This window comes from Fusarium musae, chromosome 6 (assembly GCF_019915245.1).
Source record: "Fusarium musae strain F31 chromosome 6, whole genome shotgun sequence".
In the NCBI taxonomy this organism is placed as follows: domain Eukaryota; kingdom Fungi; phylum Ascomycota; class Sordariomycetes; order Hypocreales; family Nectriaceae; genus Fusarium; species Fusarium musae.
Genome location: NC_058392.1, coordinates 2823994 through 2843490, shown reverse-complemented (window position 1 = coordinate 2843490; position 19497 = coordinate 2823994). Strand labels below are relative to the sequence as shown.

General features: G+C 49.6%; 4 protein-coding genes across 4 annotated transcripts; 2 read left to right on the top strand and 2 right to left on the bottom strand.

Annotated features, from left to right (window-relative positions):
• Nucleotides 1-1003: 1003 nt before the first annotated feature.
• Nucleotides 1004-1551, top strand: J7337_008732 (uncharacterized protein; the record flags this gene model as incomplete). Its single annotated transcript, XM_044826341.1, has 2 exons — nt 1004-1307; nt 1379-1551. 2 exons carry the CDS (start codon nt 1004-1006, stop codon nt 1549-1551), a joined length of 477 nt encoding a protein of 158 aa, XP_044679258.1.
• Nucleotides 1552-2783: 1232 nt separating this feature from the next.
• J7337_008731 (uncharacterized protein) lies at nt 2784-3848 on the bottom strand (the record flags this gene model as incomplete). The annotated part of the gene is made up of 1 exon (XM_044826340.1): nt 2784-3848. One exon carries the CDS (start codon nt 3846-3848, stop codon nt 2784-2786), a length of 1065 nt encoding a protein of 354 aa, XP_044679257.1.
• A 9519-nt stretch (nt 3849-13367) lies between these two features.
• Nucleotides 13368-14801, top strand: J7337_008730 (uncharacterized protein; the record flags this gene model as incomplete). The annotated part of the gene is made up of 1 exon (XM_044826339.1): nt 13368-14801. The coding sequence occupies one exon, from the start codon at nt 13368-13370 to the stop codon at nt 14799-14801; it is 1434 nt and encodes a 477-aa protein (XP_044679256.1).
• Nucleotides 14802-17463: 2662 nt separating this feature from the next.
• On the bottom strand, nt 17464-19271 carry J7337_008729 (uncharacterized protein; the record flags this gene model as incomplete). Its single annotated transcript, XM_044826338.1, has 3 exons — nt 17464-18122; nt 18168-18682; nt 18733-19271. The coding sequence occupies 3 exons, from the start codon at nt 19269-19271 to the stop codon at nt 17464-17466; spliced, it is 1713 nt and encodes a 570-aa protein (XP_044679255.1).
• Nucleotides 19272-19497: the final 226 nt, after the last annotated feature.

Genomic DNA, 19497 nt, shown 5'->3' with positions numbered 1-19497 from the left:
ATAACCACAACCGGCCACGATCAGTCTGGCCTTTTTTCCCCCCCCAGCGTCCCAATTCCTCACCAACAGTTCCCTGATCTATCTGTACCTGTTTGTCACCAATTTATCGACTCTCAGACTTATCAGTGTCTGTTTTTCCTTCGCTCGGACTGTGCATTGAAGACGTCCAGTTTCACTATCATCATCAGCAACCCCAATCCTTCTTATCGCTTGATTGATATACAGTTTTTTTTTGAGGGGCATACGTTGCTTGTCACTCGCCTTGCGTCGGCATACGCTTGCTCATCACGAAATCCTCTGGTTTTTTCTTCATCATCATCATGCCACGACATTATCACTACCAACCCAGGTTCGGCTTATTCATCCTAGACGCTCTGTTGTACCTGATGCTAATTCGCTACTCAGTCGCGAACTCCATGTGGTAGTCCTGGGAGCAGGTTCGTCCATACTCAACACCCACCACGCAACCCTTTCGCTTTGACTCTCCCTTTCTTACGTGTTCACTTGTCTGACTCGTTTATCATCTGGCAGGCGGCGTGGGAAAAAGTTGTTTAACTGGTGAGTTGTCACTCTCCCTTGGCCGCGGCCTTCGCCTTCGCCTTCCCCTCGTCTCATGTTCTTAATGTTGCTGCGCCTGCGTCCCACTGTTGCATCCGCAATCCTACCACGCTTCCCTGTCTTCCCCTTTGTAGTACAAGGCTCATGCGAGAACAGCCCAGTTCGTCCACAATGAGTGGATCGAGAGCTATGATCCCACCATAGAAGACTCTTATCGCACGCAGCTTCAGGTCGATGTGAGTATTGCGCATGGCATCAATGCCACTACCTGACCCCTTCTGACTGACTCGCTCGTCTCAGGGACGTCAAGTTATTCTCGAAATGTGAGTTTTTACACCTTGATTGTCTCACCACTCAATCCGTGTTTGGAGAAGAGCTGTCACTGACTCGGCCTCTAACTAGCCTCGATACTGCGGGGACCGAGCAATTCGGTAGGTCCTCCTCTATGTCTCAACAACTTTCGCACGACCCTCGTACTGATGTTGGTACAGTCGCCATGAGGGATCTGTACATGAAAACCGGCCAAGGTTTTCTTCTTGTATTCAGTATCACATCGACTTCCTCCCTAAGCGAACTGGCAGGTTTGCGCGAAGAAATTATCCGCATAAAAGACGATGAAAATGTACCTCTTGTTATCGTCGGTAACAAAGCCGATTTGGAGGAGAATCGCGCTGTGCCCCGAGCCAAGGGCTTCTCCATCTCACAACGATGGGGCGCACCCTACTATGAGGCTAGCGCGAGGACAAGGAGTAAGTTTGCCCGTCCACCTACCTATGCATGCATGGCTTCTTTCGCCGCATTTGGACTAACAAATCTGCAGCCAACGTTGATGAGGTCTTTATCGATCTCTGCAGGCAAATGCTGCGTAAGGAGGACGAACAACACGCGAATGACGGGCCCAATGACGACTACAAGTATGATCACGGCCGGAGTTCTCATAGACGTCAACGACGTCGCCGAAAGAAGGATTCACCACGATGTGTGATCCTGTGAACTCAACGAACCGCTTTCAGAACAATGGCCACTGGATGGCATTTAAGCACTGGAATTCTTTCACTTCTCTCAATTCAAATTTCTAGGCCTCGGCATTTCCCCCTCAATTCTCTCACATTATACAGCACGTTTTACGCGGATCACGGCCATTTAAAATAAATCTATAAAAGCTATCTGGTGCTCTCGGAAGGACCACATGAACGACCTCGCGGTCTCATGCGGCGAGACGGTATTTAACTGCGATCTGGCTCCAGACTCGCTGCGGAATCGAATCGCATTATTAAAACGAGACCGACGCGTATAGACGACATAACGTATCACACCGAATCGAATAGAGTCAAATCGCATGGCATCGCATGCTCGAGCTAAACCACTGGTGTTTTGGGATCGACAATTCCCATATTGTATTCCACATTACGGCGTTGGAGGCGTTGGATATCGGACCTGGGATATAGGTTCTGCACATGTTTATTGCTTTCACGGTTTGGTAGGGGTATTTTGTTCTACTTCTTGAACTACGGTGAGATGGATGAGAAGCTTTTTCTGGTATGATCAAGTAGGACAACCTTTGCATTGATACGAAATGCTCCAAGCGACGAGAATGAAGCAAAATAGGCCATGCAAATGCAGGCATTTCCAAGCTTCTATTCCGATTTGACAAGGGTGACGTTCAGTTTCTGCCCAATATATTCCACTTTCTGGTGCTCACTCGCATCTCGGAACTTCTCTTGGACCTGTGTGGCAACACCACGTGAACTATCCTCCGAGTCTTAGAGGATCGCTTGACTTTATATTGCAGCCGACGTGAAGTCTGGCCACGAATTTATCGTGACATGTTACACAACATTCACCCGTCATCCCATGTGTCACCATCCTGGAAAAAGTCACTGCATGAAGCTGCGACAAGCCGCGTGTTCAGATCACCCTTACTTATCGAACAACCATTTGTCCATTGATGCCACGACTCATCACATATACGAGATCCTATCTTATAATGACAATAAGCCATTCGATTCTCTATTTGTGTGCATTCCTACGTCCCGTGATCCAGTGCGACACGTCTTATGCTATCCTCATGACTTGGCAATAGTCTTCATACATGATTTCGTGTGTAACCAAGTCTTGACTATGACGTGTCTCCAAAGACCGATCACAATCCGACTGCTCGAATGCTCATGAAACTGATACCGAAAGCGACCGCAATGGGGTCTTTGTCGATCCTTAGCTGCTGCTCACTTGCGTCGCAGCATGCCCCAAATGTCAGTGAAAATACCAAACCACCCCTTGACTCTCTCAGCGGCGTTCAGAAGTAAGATAAAGCGTTTCACAAACGCGTCAACGTTGTCATAGTCATCGGCATAGCACTCCCATACAGCACGCCCTTGTCCGTTGTTCTCAGAGTCCTGGACGGTCATGAGAGCATCTACATCCTCCACACCATCCACACCAGCGGACTTGAGCTTGGGACCGACGCAGAGAGCACGACCCGCAATCTCTTCATCGGCAATGAGGCGAGTGGCAGCATCAATGACATCCTCGATCATTGCCCCGCCTGCTGTGCCCGAGAGGAAGGCTGCTTCGATGGGGAGCTTGAGCATGTTAGACTTGGAAACATAGTAGGGAGTGATCATGTTGACACGAACGCCACTCCGGAAAGACGTAGCACGAAGGGTGCGGAAGAGGCCAAGAATAGCATGCTTGCTCATCGTGTACATGGTTTGAGTTGGGAAAGGGCAAAGAGACGCAAGCGAGCCGACGAGAAGCAGGCAACGATCTCGCGGGGAAAATCCATTCTGTGGGAGCCAGTACATGGCGAGGTGAGTGGTATAGGCAGCACCAGTGATGTTGACGTCGAACTGAGCCGTGTTGGGCTTTGGAAGACGGCCATTCTTGAGAGTAGGCTCCTCGAACTGAATAGAGACGTCGGGAAGGATGATGCCGGCATTGGGGACGACAATATCGATGCCTCCATGAGGGCTGACGTGAACAGCCGTCTCAAAGAGGCTGACTTGTGATTCCCAGTCAGTGACGTCGCAATGCTGAAAGGCAAAAGCTGAGTCCGGATACTGAGTTGTAAGTTCAGCTACGAGCTTTTCGCCCGCTGCGTCAGCGACATCGCCGATGATGATATTTGCCCCATGAGATGCCCATTCGCGAACCATGTAAGAACCAAGACCATTAGCACCACCAGTGATGACAATAGTCTTCCCCTTGAGAGTTGTGGCATCGTAGGGCTTGGACACATCGACGGGCGGTGACTGGCGGATGAGGCCCTTGATATTGTTGGTGGGCTCCATAGCTGAACGTTTGTATGTGCTTGGATGTAATAGATCTTTGGTATGAATCGAGTAGAAATGATCTCGGCAACTGTAGTAGTCTATTAGCTCTCCGACAACAGAGCAATGGACGAAACGAACATGGTATGATAGTGATTGCGAGTATTGGAAAACTATTTGCTGACCTATTTATCAAGCCAAACAAATTAGCCCCAACTTCAGCTTCAGCTACAACGAACCTAGTCAGCTATGAAGCCAAAAGCCGTTGGACCAAAAATATCTCCCGTGTGGAGTCTGAGCTCTTTTTCGCAGGGTCCAGGCCAATCTCACCTTTTTGATCTGCCTATCGTGTACTGTTGTTTCCTTGGAGGCCCGATAAATTGGCTTTAGTGGGTCGTCTCGAGCTTGGTAGATATTGGATATCCACTCCAGATGTTGCGAATGATGCCAACGATTTGGGATCCGAAGAGCGAGATGAAGATGAAGATGAAGATGAAGAGAAGAAGATGGAGAGAGGAGAAGAATGCGGCACATGAGTTTCCGTTTTCTTGGTATAAACAAGGCCCCCAATTGCAATGAATCCTTGCTTCTCGCATTCACTGTTGAAATGTAACGCTGTTTCACTGACGAGTCCAGTGACAGTGATGAGAACCTCAATGCGCAAACAATTCTGGGTTTGCAGAACATAAATCCGATAAAATTCTCCAATACTCAACAAGGAAGTGATAACGGGCTCTGATACACATCGCCATGTTCACCATTCACCTCTTGGGTGCCCATGGCTGTTCGGAGCTTAGCAGTCCCAGGCAGGCTCGTGGCTATCTTCGGACACAACAACAGACGAGAGTTTCTATGCCCAGATCTCAATAGAGGCTACATTGTTGGGGGCCACAACCGGGGATGGACATTCATTAGAGCTCGGTAGCCTTGGTAGAAGGGCTGTAGGTATAGACAATATTTCGCTATGGACTTTTCCGTCGCGATCCGGACGCCCGGCACCATGAAGTACTGTGCTGGGCCTACGGTGCCGCACTGCGCTGTTTGAGAAAGACTTGCTGAACAATCTGCTGTAAGCCCCAATATGGATGGCAACAGCATCTCGGCTGTGCAGTTCGGAATTTCGTGAAAGGTTTTGTCAATTGCCCTCTCTCGGGCCATTTATCCATTGAAACACCCGGCATGAATGCCAAGTCATCAAATAGGCAAATTATTGCTGGTCAGGCGACCATTGATTCTTATAAAACGGAGTGCACAGTCATCTTCGTCATCACATATGATGGTGCTGATGATAAACTTGATCACCCTCATCATTGCTCAATGTATGCTGATCTGGGAGGGTGTGGTTGTCATCCTCTAGCTCAGGAACCTTGAGCTGCACGTCTGCAAAAGGTCAGTCTACCGTATTGAGGTAGATTCATCTGGTGCAAGCTTTCAGCCCCCTGTTTGAAGCACCACTGCCGCCAACTTGGCAGTTCTGATTCATCTAACCTCAACGCCGTGGTACCAACAGCCTTACTGAAGCAAGGCCGTTTGCTGGACAAAATCATGTCAGTCAGGCAAATGAGCGAGCACATTAGCAAAGCCGAACAGGGAATGCAGGAGGAGGGGAAAGCATTCGCGTTCAACCAACAGCTATCCCTTGCTTTCGGAGTATTTCATACAGTCGCGCAGGGGATCGTCGTCCCTCGTCATTAGCGACTCTAGTGATTCCCTTGTCTCAAGCCAAGGGTTCAATGTTAGTGCGAACAAGCATATCCACCCAACGGCTTAGACAGTGGCTGGCTGTCTAGGACTTTAGTCTGTCTTGAGAAGGGAGAGAAGATTTGAATGTGTCACATGAGTATCGACGGTTATCGGGCACCGTCGATCATTTCGTCTAGAATTTAATGGATCCCAAAGCCAACATCAGCACGCACGATTGCCCAATGTGAAGCCAGACCCGACATCATCCGCGCTTGATCGGTTGAACCAAGTTTTGTTTTGGACTGAATAGTTATTAATGGTTTCTCAAAATGGTTGTCGTGACTTTCCCCAAGGGGCCTTGCGTCAGTCATTATACCAGACATCCCGCCTGGGGATCCAGTGATACCACCGGGATGTGACGGGCTTTAGACGCACCAGCCCCGACCGACTGGCTGGGATGGATATCTGGGCCTGGCACGATCATGCCTCGGTGACCTCACTCACGGACTAGGGCGCAGGCCTGTGAAATGGGCTGGCTACGGATAGTTGGCGTTAATAGCCACGCCAGGGATCCCTGTCGTATCGAACATGGCAGGGGTGGTTTCCTACACACACAGACACAATGGTAAAAATCAATGGACCGAAAGTAGTAAACCCATGAGAAGCAATCGAGGCTGTCCTTTCTGTGCTGGAATAGACACAACTTGTGAGATGTTGCTAGCCCCATCTTCAACTTCAGATCAATGGCTGGGTCCTGTAGAATGGTTAACTCGTTTAGTGGACGTGTTTGGTAATTCCTCTATCAAGACCCTGAATTTGTGCCTGAGAATGTTGCGCTGAGCCGCAATCCGTCACTCACGTGGTACCGTTAGACCACATGTTGGTTTCCTGCGTGGGTAGCAAGGGACAAATCGTTTGATGGGGATCACCCCAATGCGCACGATTGTACCTATCTGAGATGTGATGATACTCCCAACAAGCGATTGGGTAAGAGATCCGCGTATGTACGGCTGGATGGCTGGCACCGTGCCTGAAGGAACTGTTGACAACACTAAACTTACGGCGCAGGCAGAATCCCCGTATTTACGGATTTGAGACTCGTCAACGAGATGCTGAAAGTTCACATTAAAATTTCTCACAAAGCGCTTGTTCAGTCTCCAAGGATCCTGATATCCGTCATCAGTGCAATGACTGGCAAGAAGTAAGAAGCTATGCGATATCACCACGAGGTCTGATCACACACACCTTTCTTCAAGCCAATAGGATACCGAGCGTAGGGGTGCAAAACGTCCTGTTCCCCAAGCTCTGCTACAGGTATGGGCTGCCAGAGTCCAATCGGGATCGAGTAATGACGACCTAATTGGGCTGGAGGACGATGCGACCCAAGGTCGTTATCCGGGAACGTCAAACTTCAAATTTCAAGCTGTATCCTCACGCGCCAGGCAATAGAGCTGCGGCAACACCATGTCATTCGATAAGGCTATGACTCAGTCTCAGCAACGGAGAAAGCGATGGCTATCTTTGTTGTGCCTTCCTATTTATCCTCGAAAAAGAAGCTCGTAGATCACCCTTGGTAAGATTGGTGACGCCAGATGACTACAAAAGTAATTCCCATCCACAGTGGTTTGTTTGGATTACTAACGAATGGATGCGAGGTTTGACACAACATCCCTTCTTGCGAAAATAAATTATCATCCAGTGAGCTGAGATTTGTAGTAAGTGACAGTACACTGGATCATGAATCCCAGGATTTTTGAAACGAGTATGTTCGAATCCTCGATTGAATGTGATGACGATATCATTGCATCTTTCCTGCATTCTCCTTCAAGCCTTGGGGAGATCCGGCTGTCCGCTTCATGTAGAATGGGGAATAAGAACGTTTTCAGTACAACGCTACTCCGTACCGTTGCGTTATATGAAGGACTGAGGTCATTCAGTAGCTTTGAGTCTCAGTTTTCGCATCCTGAAAGTGATTGAGGAAACCCAGGTGGAAGTGGGTTTTGGTTTTGAAACGGGTATCCTGCCGAGGTCGTGCCCTTTTGGTGGCTGAAAAAAAGGTGATACAGGTACGAAGAACGCATGCTAGCGATGAAGGGAGAAAAGGGATGCCCTTCTTGTTGACGGTCCGTGATTCCACTATTTGGTTATTTCAGAACTCGACTAGAAGCCAAACTAGGTGTTGATAAATTCGCCCTTGGCAGGTTCCCAAAGTCTGCCGGGATGACTTTTGAACGAATTGAACGTCTGTCTCTTGTAATTAACACATAGTGTTGCTTTTATCCGTTGCTAAATCTGTGCAACTTTGAGAAGGGATGAAACATTGCTGGGACAAGAAAGACATCCAGGCACTGGAACCAAGCGGAGCCATCCCTGATGTGCACTACAGAGTCGAGAGTTCAAGCCATGACTCCACTCGCAGGATGCCTGGTTTCCGTCGACAAGCCCCCTGGCCTTGAGCTCCAAGTATGTATGTTTCCGTGAAGCTTGAAACTGTGCAGTTGTTGTAGTTTCACTCAATCGTCAAACTGGCCTTGACTAGCGCATATCTCAGTTCTAATTCCCCATCCTGTATGTCCGCAGTGGGGGCCATTTATTAGGCCTGTGGATGCAAGCGGGCCGTTCGATCGATCCCGGAGCCCAATAATCTGGGAAGTCAGGTTGCTCTTTGTGTCTATTCCCAGCCGTTGTATGCAGGCGAGCTGTTCTATCATGTCGCTCAATCTTGAGCTTGATAGCGATATAAGTGGGAACCTACTCGGTAGGTGTTCTGCACATTCTGCGGGTGTATCATAAACGTGGCCATGGACATCCATGCACCTGTTCAACTATGAACCAGATTGACCGAGTCACACTAAATGAGCCGTCTTATTTTGCACAACCACATGAACAAAGCTCAAATTCCGGAAGGACAAGACCCCGAGGTCCGCCGTTGTTTTGTCTTCGATGTGCCGTGAAGTCTGCGCTGGCGAACGCATTGACTTCTAATAATGACACCACCAGACTGGGGAAAGATGCATCCCCTTCACCCAGACCGTGGTGCTCTGCTCTCCAGTGGGCATTGAGATGACAAACACGGCAAGAAGAAAGCTTCCAGTAACAGGGCATTATCTTGGTTGATTGACAGGGGAAGAGGTAGGGGAGGGGCCAGTTTACCCCTGTCAACAATCGCTGCATGCTGGCTCACCGGCTGTGCACCCCTCCCGCCCGCGGCCACAGCCCTGGGTGGTTTAGCTGTAACTGAGTTGGGAGGTGACAGGACTGGGGACTCGCTGACTGAGAGGGTCCAATGCCCTCAGCAGGCACCTCGAAAATGGGGGGTAGACGTGGCTCCTGTCGGGACAACACGCCCCAAACCCAGAGACACTCGGTACAATATGTACATGGCTGTTACTTATGTTCGTGCCGATACGTAGCTCGACGGGCCGACGTGTTTTTCATGCTTCGGTCAGAGTTCCCTGGTTTCACATCATTAGAGTGTATTCTTGGAAGGAAGCAATGTTCCCCTCTGTCTATGGTGTCAACAGCGTCTTGTCACAGACATCCGGGCACGAGCCAGCTTGCGTTTGCAGCAGCACGAGGTTGCAGTTCATTTAAGATGCAGATGGACTTTCACCACACCCAGGCGAGTCCATAGATAGTGTTACTGTGGCTGCTTGTATGTCGTCCACAAAGTAACGAAAAGTAAACAAAGTCGCAAGCCCGAGTCTGGCTTCTGTGTAACGACGATGATAGGGACAAGTGACGACAGCAGCTTCACAAAAGTCAAACTGGGGTGATTACCTTATGGCCCTGGTGATGTTGTTTGTGTCTGTAGGAGGGTTGAATTAAAGTCTGAGTTGGCGTTTGGACCCTTCAGTTTCAGGCTGAGGCGCGGTTGCGAGTGCGCTCATTGGTATGAAAGCAGCTGATGATAAGCTTGTGCTTGATGAGTAAAGACACTTTTACCAACCATTGGCTTGGTTTTGTAAAAGAGCGAAATGATGCAAATGATAAGGTAATGTTATGATGTATGTGACGTATACTACGCCAGTGCTGCCTACCTCCTTACCAACTCTATCACCATCATGATCATGATCATAATTCGACCAATTCAGCAGGAAGCTCACCTTGCAAGTCCCCGCTTGTCGAGACTTCATTCGGCGATTTAGTCGCCGAGGGGGGCCTACAGTAATTAATTCTGCATGAGCGAAGTGGGTGTGGATGGCCAAGCAAGATCCTGCCCCGCTCTCTGCTCTTTGTTCTGCATGTAAGGTGAGATTGGCAAGAGCCGCCGGGGGAAACAAGACGAGATGGAGAGAAGGCAGGTACCTACTGCCTGCAGTTGTTGTCTGCTTGTTTGGGCAGGAAGGGATTGCCCAGATAGGTTCTATGACAGACTCGATCTTGATGACCTTGTATGATCTAAGATCTGTCCATTCATGGGCGCTTGACTTGCAGGCTTAGCAACCATCCAATCTACAAACCCCAATGAATCAGCCATCTCCATTGGATAATTGCCAGCCTTGGATGCAATCGGACGGTAGCGACGCGGCGTGAAATGACAGATACCGGCCCATAATGCTATTGCATTCAGCCACTAGGATCATGTGTGAGGATGAAAGGATGAATCAATGTTTGAATTTGCTTTGTTTGTTGACCTCTGGAAGTTCGAATCCAATCCCAGCATGAGATTACATCACCTGCCCCTCGCTGATGTATGTATGCGCCCAAGTTACGGAGTACTGTATGTTTTACTTGTCTGAGCTCGGCTCATCTTTGGTTTGGCGCATTTCCCCTCCCTCCCCCTCCATGTCTGTCTTGTCTTGTCTGGTCTGTGTCTGGTCGGCATTTCGCTTCTTTGATGCTGGTTGTGAAGAGTTAGCGTCGACCTCAATCTTTAGCGTCCACCATTTTCAACCTCAGAACAAGTCACTCATTCGCCAGATGGCGCCGGATTGCGCTAAACTTCAGGTAGACAGACTTTCTTTTGTTTTGACTTTGCACCACACCATGCGATCGCGCTCCGATTGGTACGATAGCCTAGAGACAAATACACCATTGACGCCAAAAAATTGCGTACACACCCCACTCAGTCGCTCACATTCGCTTGCGCTCCTGGGATAACAAATCAGTAGGTACCCACTCTCCCAGAGTCCCGTCACTTTCTCACCTTCGTCCTGAGGGGATGCACACATACAAGCTTTGCATGAATGTATTTACATGAACGAATTCTGGGTAAGGTCAGCAGTTAGAATTTAAAGCCATGTGAGTCATTAACCCGAGTCGGACAGAAAGTATGTAAGTTGTCGGTGTATCATAGCTCACGTATTGCCGTGGGTGGCTATGGTCGTGTAAGGCAAGGTCCAAGGTTGCTTCATCAATAAATAAACTTTCGCTTTCCTTAACCCCGGCTACATATGTATTAAAAATCCGAGACCCTCCTTGACCTTTCCAAGTGCATTTTCTAACCCCCTCTTCATTGACTACCTATGTATGTATGGACGGACTGATACATAAGCCTGGGAATTACCTGGATGCAACATATTGCCTACGTACGTATGTAATGACACAGATGACCGCTTAGACTTCAAGTGGCTAATCTGACATTCGAGCCATCTCAGGCACATCGAGTCTCAATCGCGGCTGAAACAGCTTCGGCTGGACTGCATCGGCCAACTGCATACTACATATACTGGACTACACATACATGCAACACCGAGTCCGGCGTACCACTGTAACTAGCATCTGCACGAGACGCATTTCGGGCCCTTGGATACCAGAGCGACCTGTACCATCTGCCATATTTTACCTCGGAGCGGCTTCTTTAACAGCTCTCTACTCATCAGCATTTTTTTCCCCAGCTGTTTGGATCAACAATAGCATCTTTGAAACCAAGCAAAAAACCACTCTATTTGCCAACCATTCCCCTTTAGTCCAAGCTTCTCTGAGCCCCTTGATCCCCGGACCTGATCCCCGGACACGATACTCGCTAGCGAAGGCCGTGTCCACCAAATACAAGCAAAGCGTCCAGCGTGCCCAGGCACAACAAGGACAAGGACGGTTCCAATTTACTCCATTGAACCAAAGACTTGGAAGCAACCGAACCAGTCCAGCCCAGCCCACGCAAGAAACCAAATCGATCAGCAGTGCTTGGACCGAGCGTCAGAAGGAAACGGACCTTACTTACTGTACCTTGACCTAACGTTAGCTGAGGAATTACCGGGACGTGCGACAGATTCTCACCTCCAGCTACCGATTGATTACCTTACCCTACCTAGGTACCCTACCAGCTTACTTACAGACAGACTACTTGCGCCCGCGCCGCACTTTGCGATTCTTGCTGCCGCTGTTACCCTCCAAGTTCTCAACCATCTCCACAACCTACCAACCTACCAACCTACCAACCTACCTTACGCATCTGTATCTCTCTTTAAAATACCCAAGTGAGTGACTTTACTAAGGTAAGGTGGTTAACAATACCTATCACACGGTCTTGCTCGCCCCTCTCTGTTCATCTCCCGCGTTCTGCTCCCAAATTATCCCCTTCATTTCCCCGTTTCTCCTCTTCATTCCCAACATCATCCCTCCATCTACACATACATACACACACATGCGCACACACTGGCAGGATCTCGCAGGGTTGTCGTTCTCTTCAATCTTTGGTAGTCCAGGACAGACAAAGTAATTACTGGCATCAGTATCTGTGCCACTCTTGGGTGTTACCTGAACTTTTAGGGGTATTCCGCCTGTCCCGTCACTCTGCTGCTGCTACCCACCGAGTCGCACTCTCTGGGTTGGCCTCCATTCCCTTGGCTCCTCTTACACAAGGTGTTTAAAACTCCCTCGCTTGGTTCAGGCACCAAGGTACATACAATCCCGCGTCCCCTCACCCCAACGTATCTCCGTCACATACCAGTCTGGTCTTTCGGGACACCCATACCGTACCGCCCTCCCACCTACGCAGGCCCCAAATCCACCTCCACTACCTGCTTGCTTGCTGTAGGGATACCAAGCATTGCCAATCCTTCCCACCATCTTCTCGCTACAGACACTACCACTGCCGCTACCGTTTCTCCCCTACCTAAGGTAGCCGTGTCCTGCGGTTGGGGTATGAGAGTTTCTGGAGCCCCCCTACATTAACCACAACGGCCCCCCTCTCCAATCCTCGCAACATTCATTGCAACTTGCACCACACCTGCTTGCTCTGTTCACTGCGACAGTCTGTCCTGTCTGTCGCACTCCTTTTCACGTCATTTTCTCAGCGCATTCTGCCCATCATCTTGCTAACGCGACATCGCACTTACAGAGCGCAACATCTTGTCTTGATTACCGCGAATAACAGACCCAATTGCATCCATACTGTTATCATTGAGTCAATCATCCGTGGCAGCCATCAACGCGCAACAACTGTTTACCTCGATCCTCAACCACCACGTAGAGGCAGATTGCGCCAGACTGCGATCCGCCTCAAACCATTCATTCCTGCTCGGTCGTCACTCATCTCTCAAAATTTGACGACATACTCATCAACTTTGCGATTGCGCCCGCGACTGCACCCCAATACAATACCAACGACAGACGCGATCACGACAAGCTTGAACTCCAAGGTCTCTTCGATTGTCGCATTCGCTTAACCCCAAATCGAATTTCCCCGACGAATAAGGTCTTGCCCCAGCTTATGCAACTGCACAGTGGGCAATGAACATTGATCGAAGCGCACCACCATCCGATTCAGCAAGGATAGCATCTCCAACAGCCAACCTTTCCTATCGCGCAAGTCCCTTGCCGCCTCCAACGGCTACTTCAGTCAAATCATCTGCTGCGACAGCAGCCCTATCCAACACAAGTACAGCCGCATCTACTGCGTCACTTTCGGCCATGGCTACACCAAGTTTTCTCCCTCCTGGCCCTCGATCTATGCCACCACCATACGCTCAACCCCAGATGTCGCGCGATATCCACAGATACACTCCGGCACCAATAGGCTTCTCATCTACCCCGGTTAAAGTCTTAATTCGAAATCTGCCGCTCGAAACCTCCCAGGAGTCAGTGCGGTTCATGCTGGTTTGGTCGCAAGATCTTGTTGATGTCGAACTACTTTCTGTTGACCCTGCAGAGCCACACTATCGTAAAGCATTGCTCAAATTCCGAACAAGGGCGGGTGCTGAGAACGCCAAACAGCTGCTGGATGGGTGCGCCAACACTTCCAATAGTGCGCATTTGAGGGTCGAAATTCTCAGCGACGAGTCCCCTGCTGCGCATCAACAGCCTACAGAAGCTGTTCACAGCGGCTTTCATTCACTAGAAAGCATCTCCCCTCAGACAGTCAATGTTTACCCAGTGCATGACCTTACTCAGAGTGATGGCAATTTGCAACAGATTTTCTCATCACCTTCTCCCATCGGCAATCGCCTGAACGAGCCTGGCAGGGTGACAGGCAAGAGCCTCATCGCCAATGAAACTGATGACGAAAGTTTGGACACACTTCTCTACGGCAATGCGCCGCGCAGGGCCACAGTTGATAATGTTCCCATCAACAGGATGGATGCTCTTTCACTCAACACCAACGTGCCCCCTTCCGCTCCTTCGTCTCTACCTCACTACGGCAGCGGAATGTCAGCACAGTCTGGCCCCATGTCTCCGTCGGGCAAGGGTCATTATGGGTACCAGGCTCCTAACCAATCGCCGTACGGACGTATGAACTATCCACACGCCAATACGGCTGATCAGAACCCCCCTTGCAACACTCTGTATGTTGGTAACCTTCCTATGGATACGGCAGAAGAAGAACTCAAGACTCTCTTCTCCAAGCAGCGGGGCTACAAACGTCTTTGTTTTCGCACGAAAGGAAATGGGCCTATGTGCTTTGTCGAATTCGAGGACATCCCATTCGCTTCCAAGGCACTGACGGAACTATATGGGAAGCTTTTGTCCAACAGCAACAAGGGTGGAATTCGACTCAGCTTCTCCAAGAACCCCCTTGGTGTACGAGCTGGTCAGAACCCTGCTCACGCAAACCCAGGTGCACTGGGTCAAATGAACGGCAATCTTGCCGCTTCTATGAATGCTTTCGGGTCAGCCAACCGCACAGCTTCTGGACCACCTCCTGGTCTTCACCCGCCCATGCTCGGAAACGGCCGAGGCCCCTTCCATGGAGGGGCCTCCATGAACCCCAGCCCCGTTGGCACTTTTGGCGGTTTCACACATCAAGGCTGGCCTGTTCCCGCGTTCAACAACCATGCTACGCCATCGTCTCACAGTACCTATGCTCAGTCATCAGGCTTCGGTCAAACTTATATGCTGCGAGATTAAACAAAATACGCTCCATGGTTAACGAGCACAGTTCGCATCCTTGGGTTTTAGGTGTGACTATACCTGTCGTTGGCCTGGGGGCTTTCGTGCTCAATTGATGCATTGCTTTTTCATGCTTTGTTTTGTTTTCTTTTTTCTTCCTATTTTCTCAATGATTCCCCATTTTTAACGAACACCCACTCATTTTCATCTTTTATATACGGCGTTTTGATTCCTCGCAATTGTGAGTGCTTGTTAAACTTACAGCCGTCTTGTGGATGGTTCGGCTCGGTGTGGATATAATTCAAGGCCGACGGACATCAAGTCTCACCAGGCTTTGATCTGGTGTAACTTAGCACACTGTTTGCCTGGGTCTCGTACTTCGAGTTCAAGCCACCAACTCTCGCTGCGAACCCCTTCCGACTTGATCGCGCCCCTGATTTCTCTCAATACAATTGGCAACTGCAACTGAGGCGCAACCTATCACTTCACGGTCAAAACCCAAAGAAGAAGAGAAAAGCAGTAAAACAAAGACGGTAGAGCATGGCGAAAGTCACCAAAGGAAGTGGAGAAGAATGAAGGTTAGGAGTTGAGATGTGGCGAGTCACAATGGAAAGTGTTTTTTGCATGAAAGAACGGGGTTCAGAAAGCGTGGGTTATTGAGATTCATTTGGTTCATATCAATCAATGCTGGGAGTTCATTTGGAATAAGGTAAGGATGGATCATGATTCCCTGGAGCATGGAAGAAACTGGAGCGGTCGTCCCGCGTTTGCATTCAGAAGGATTGGAGCATGGGATTGGACGGCTACACGAGACCAAGGACTCGACACACACGCATACCAAGATATCACCGCTGGGCATTTCCAGCAGATCGCATCGGCATTGAGGAGTTCATCTATCTGATCCACCACTGCGGGAAACTGGCGTTTGAAGTCTTTCTTGATGGTCATCTTGGCCAGGCTTGATAACGTCACAAGGCAGGCATACTTGAGCTCACATCGGTTGCTGTTGGATCAGAGCTCTTTGAGATGTCTCATTGGGACGGGAGGGCAGCATCAATGGAACATTGGGAAGGGACTGGGCTTAACGCGATATATCCACATATGCATCGCGTCAGGCGCAGGAATAGGGCGTTACCTTTCTATTTGTTTCTCTTTTTCTTTTCTTTTCGCGCATCAGAATTCGGACTGGCACGCGAGTTGGGGCATGCATTTGCAAGCACAGCCTTTTACATCTTGATTAGGACGGATGAAGCATAGCACGGTGGATTATGGGCTTTCTTCTGGTAAATGTTGTTGAGTCTCAATGATACGGCTACAGATTCCTACCTTGGGCCGGTAGGCGGTTATTAGCGATAGAGTACAAGTTTCAGTTGTTTATTTGTTTTAAACTCTCGTGTCTCGACGTGCATGCAATGACAATTCCCTCGCTCTCTAGCAATCTCAATCAATCCCTCACATACATGCTCCAGTTCCTTTCCGCATTGCGAAGTATTGACGAATGTCGAGGGGCATTCGCATGCCACTAGCCTCGTTATCATAGTATTCCTGGTTTGACAGCGCTCGAAATGCAGTTTCAATGTCATTGCATGTCCAGTCAGCTTGAGGTTGCAACTACTACCCCAAAGAACGTGGTCCATCAAAAGTGAAGCCGACGATATCCTCGTCCATAAGCAACAAATGCAACTTGTATATGCTCAAGTCCTAGATATTTGATCATATGAGAGTATCTGCCAGCATTACCGGTGAGGCATATTCATCTCGATGAACCCGGCTATTAACCAATGGCTCTGAGGCTTCCACGCATACAAATGCTGACAGGGTAGGGTAGCATTGTGTGGCTTGACAGATGCAAGTTAAAGTAGGTCGTGTATCCGAGTATGCGCTTCGAGTGGTGCTGCATTCGCTGCAGTCGGCGCTTCGTACACAGACCGAGGCGCCTGTGCCTGTGTAGATGCTCGTGCTCGCGTTACGCACCATCGGGAACCGGTGACGGGAGGCCCCAGAGGATGGTGCTTACCAATATGCATCTGTCTCGGTTTACAGCCTGTAGATGGGTTACACTCTACTACACAACAATAAAGCTTACCCAGGTTCGCGGGCCGAGCCCTCGATGGGCGGACGGGACGGGTGCGGAAATTGGGAAGGGGGAGAGATGCTGTGCGACGAGGGAGGTTGTCATGTGGGAATAACCGGTAGCAAGGGGTGTGTGGGCGATGACAGGGGGTGGAGATGGGTTGTTTCTGTGTTGAGACGCCTGCAGAGGCACGGAGATTGTGTGGTCTGCCGTTATTGGCTGGGGGAGAAGGCGGAAACGATCCGGTGGGTAGGGTATTGGTTGAAAGGTTGATCAGATAATCTGTTTCTGGGGTTTGTGTGTGTATATGTGAGGGGGATGCTCATGCAGGTATGATAAACTTGGGACGACGGTGGTGGCAGTGGAAATGGAGTTGCGGTAGAGTGCTACCAGTCGATGAACCCAGGGATCGAGTATGCAAATCACATAGAATGAGACTGAAACCGTAGCTATGATATTGCTTACTGCGTGAATGAGGCATCTGTCACATGTTTACCAGGGTGGTAGTGTTCCAGTTTGATGTTGACAACGCCAACTGTTTGGGAATAGTTAAGATATCACACCCATTGGCTGCAGATAATACATAGGACCAAAGCTCCGCTAGCTCTACGAGTCCACCGAGCCATCATTCGCCCAACTCATGGTCATGGTGGCCCATAGATCATGGTACATGGTTTGCTGTCCATCCGTATTCAGACCCGGTGTGAGCATTGCAGAATTCATGTCAAAGTCTGTGTCCCACGCCGATATATATGGCTGCATATCTTTATCAAACATGGGGCATCCTTGGTGTCCCACGCCCCTTGAAGTCAGACTCGGTGCTGTGAGTATAGCAACGCGTCTGTCGTACTTTGATTTCACAACACGCAGTATCACACGGCTTGCGGAGAGTACGTCGACACGTTTACTAGACGGTGTGAGATCCTCCGGCCCGTCACACATGAACTCGAGGAATTCGTCAAACCGTAGCTGTGAGCGTGCCCAAGCATGGTCCCAGTCTGGAACCTCAGATATGGGGAAAGAGAGTCGCACGGCGAGGATCACGGAGAGGATAAACTTTGTCCAATCGATGCTTGTGAAGTACTTGAAGCTGTCGAGGTTAAGGAGGTAGTCGAAAAGGGCGCGAGTGTTATTCACGCAGCGTGTGAGACGAACTGGTGATGGGTGGATGAAATGAGGTTTCTTTGTGTTGGCGCGTGTGAGGCAGAAGATGGCACCACCTTGCAAAAAGACGTCGAAGAAGAGATGTGCGAGTTTCACGGGTGCTGTATAACGTTAGAAATGGTAGCACTGCAATAAAGATGGCTTACCTGAACGAGAGAGATGCGGTACCATGGTCTCTTTCATCTCCTTGTGCTGCATCTCGAGACCCAGCAGCATAAGCTGAACCTGCTGGTTCACCTGTGGATCATTATCTCGTATCGAGTTGTTCGCCGTGGTTGTCATGTTTGCAAGTCGAACAAGGTAGCTCAGTGAAGCATCACCATCAACTTCGGCGTGGCGGTGAAGTAGTTCGCAGCACGTCGCGGTCCAGGGCGTCCACTGGGGCATGAGCAGGTCCATCTTTTTCCATGTACAGAGGAAGCTGTCGAATCTGTGAGTAAGTTGGTACTGGTGTATCTCGAGGACGACGTACTTGGACACGGCGTAGTGGTATGCTAGATACGCCCGTAGTCTGTCGAGCTGCATACTGCTCATATCGCCCGGTATCGTGTTATCAAGATTGGGCACTTCTTGGTCGAGATCGAGGTCACTTAATAGATCACCAGCCATACGGTAGTACTGGAATGCCTGTCTGTTCTTTGGTCTCAGATGAAATGGGTACCTGTGAATGTTAACAGGCATGCTAAACTTGTTCAGGGCAGATATACTGACCAAGCACAGTATATAAGAATGCCTTGTAGCAATTCCATGCTCCTCTCGCCACTTGCCACGAACTTGAGGCCCAACACTTTTCGAAACTCATCGTCGTAAAGCGTATGTCCCTGCAAAGTGCGCGATCCAGAAGCTGCAGCCAATATCGATAACAAGACAAACGGTCTGGACGCAGCAAGGCTGGCAACCGTCTCATCAGGCTTCAATGCAATGACAGGGTAATGAACCAGCATCCCCCGAAACGAAACTAACAGCGACTCTGCGGAGTCAAGGTTGAATTGGGGCTTCGCATGGAAAGATTGTATCGAAAGCGTGTGAGATGAGGACGGCGTAGGAAAGCCCGTGAGCGGCGAGTCTTCGAAGCTACCGAGATCCGCGTCTAGATCGGATGGGAATATTGAGTCTATGAACTGCGCATGTGAGTCTCGAAGGTTGTCAAAGTTCTCATCAACGTCCAATTGTGTTGGAACCTCAAAGTCAATAGTGAAAGTCTTTGATGGCGCTGGTGGTGGAGGAGGCAGCGGTTGATGAGTTTCCATCGCGCTGTATCAAGTTATCAGCCTGATTTCCCAATGCGACAGAGTATTCCCTACTGTCTTGTCCTTCTTCTGCGCGTTCGCGGGCCTGTTCGCGATATACATTCTTTCTTGGACTCGAGACACCTTTCCACGTCAGATGATGCCCTGTCAACGAATCTTTGATCGAGAGGTCTTACTTGCGACAGACCCCAGGCTGTTCACTCGGCTGGCACTTTATCTTTGTAGC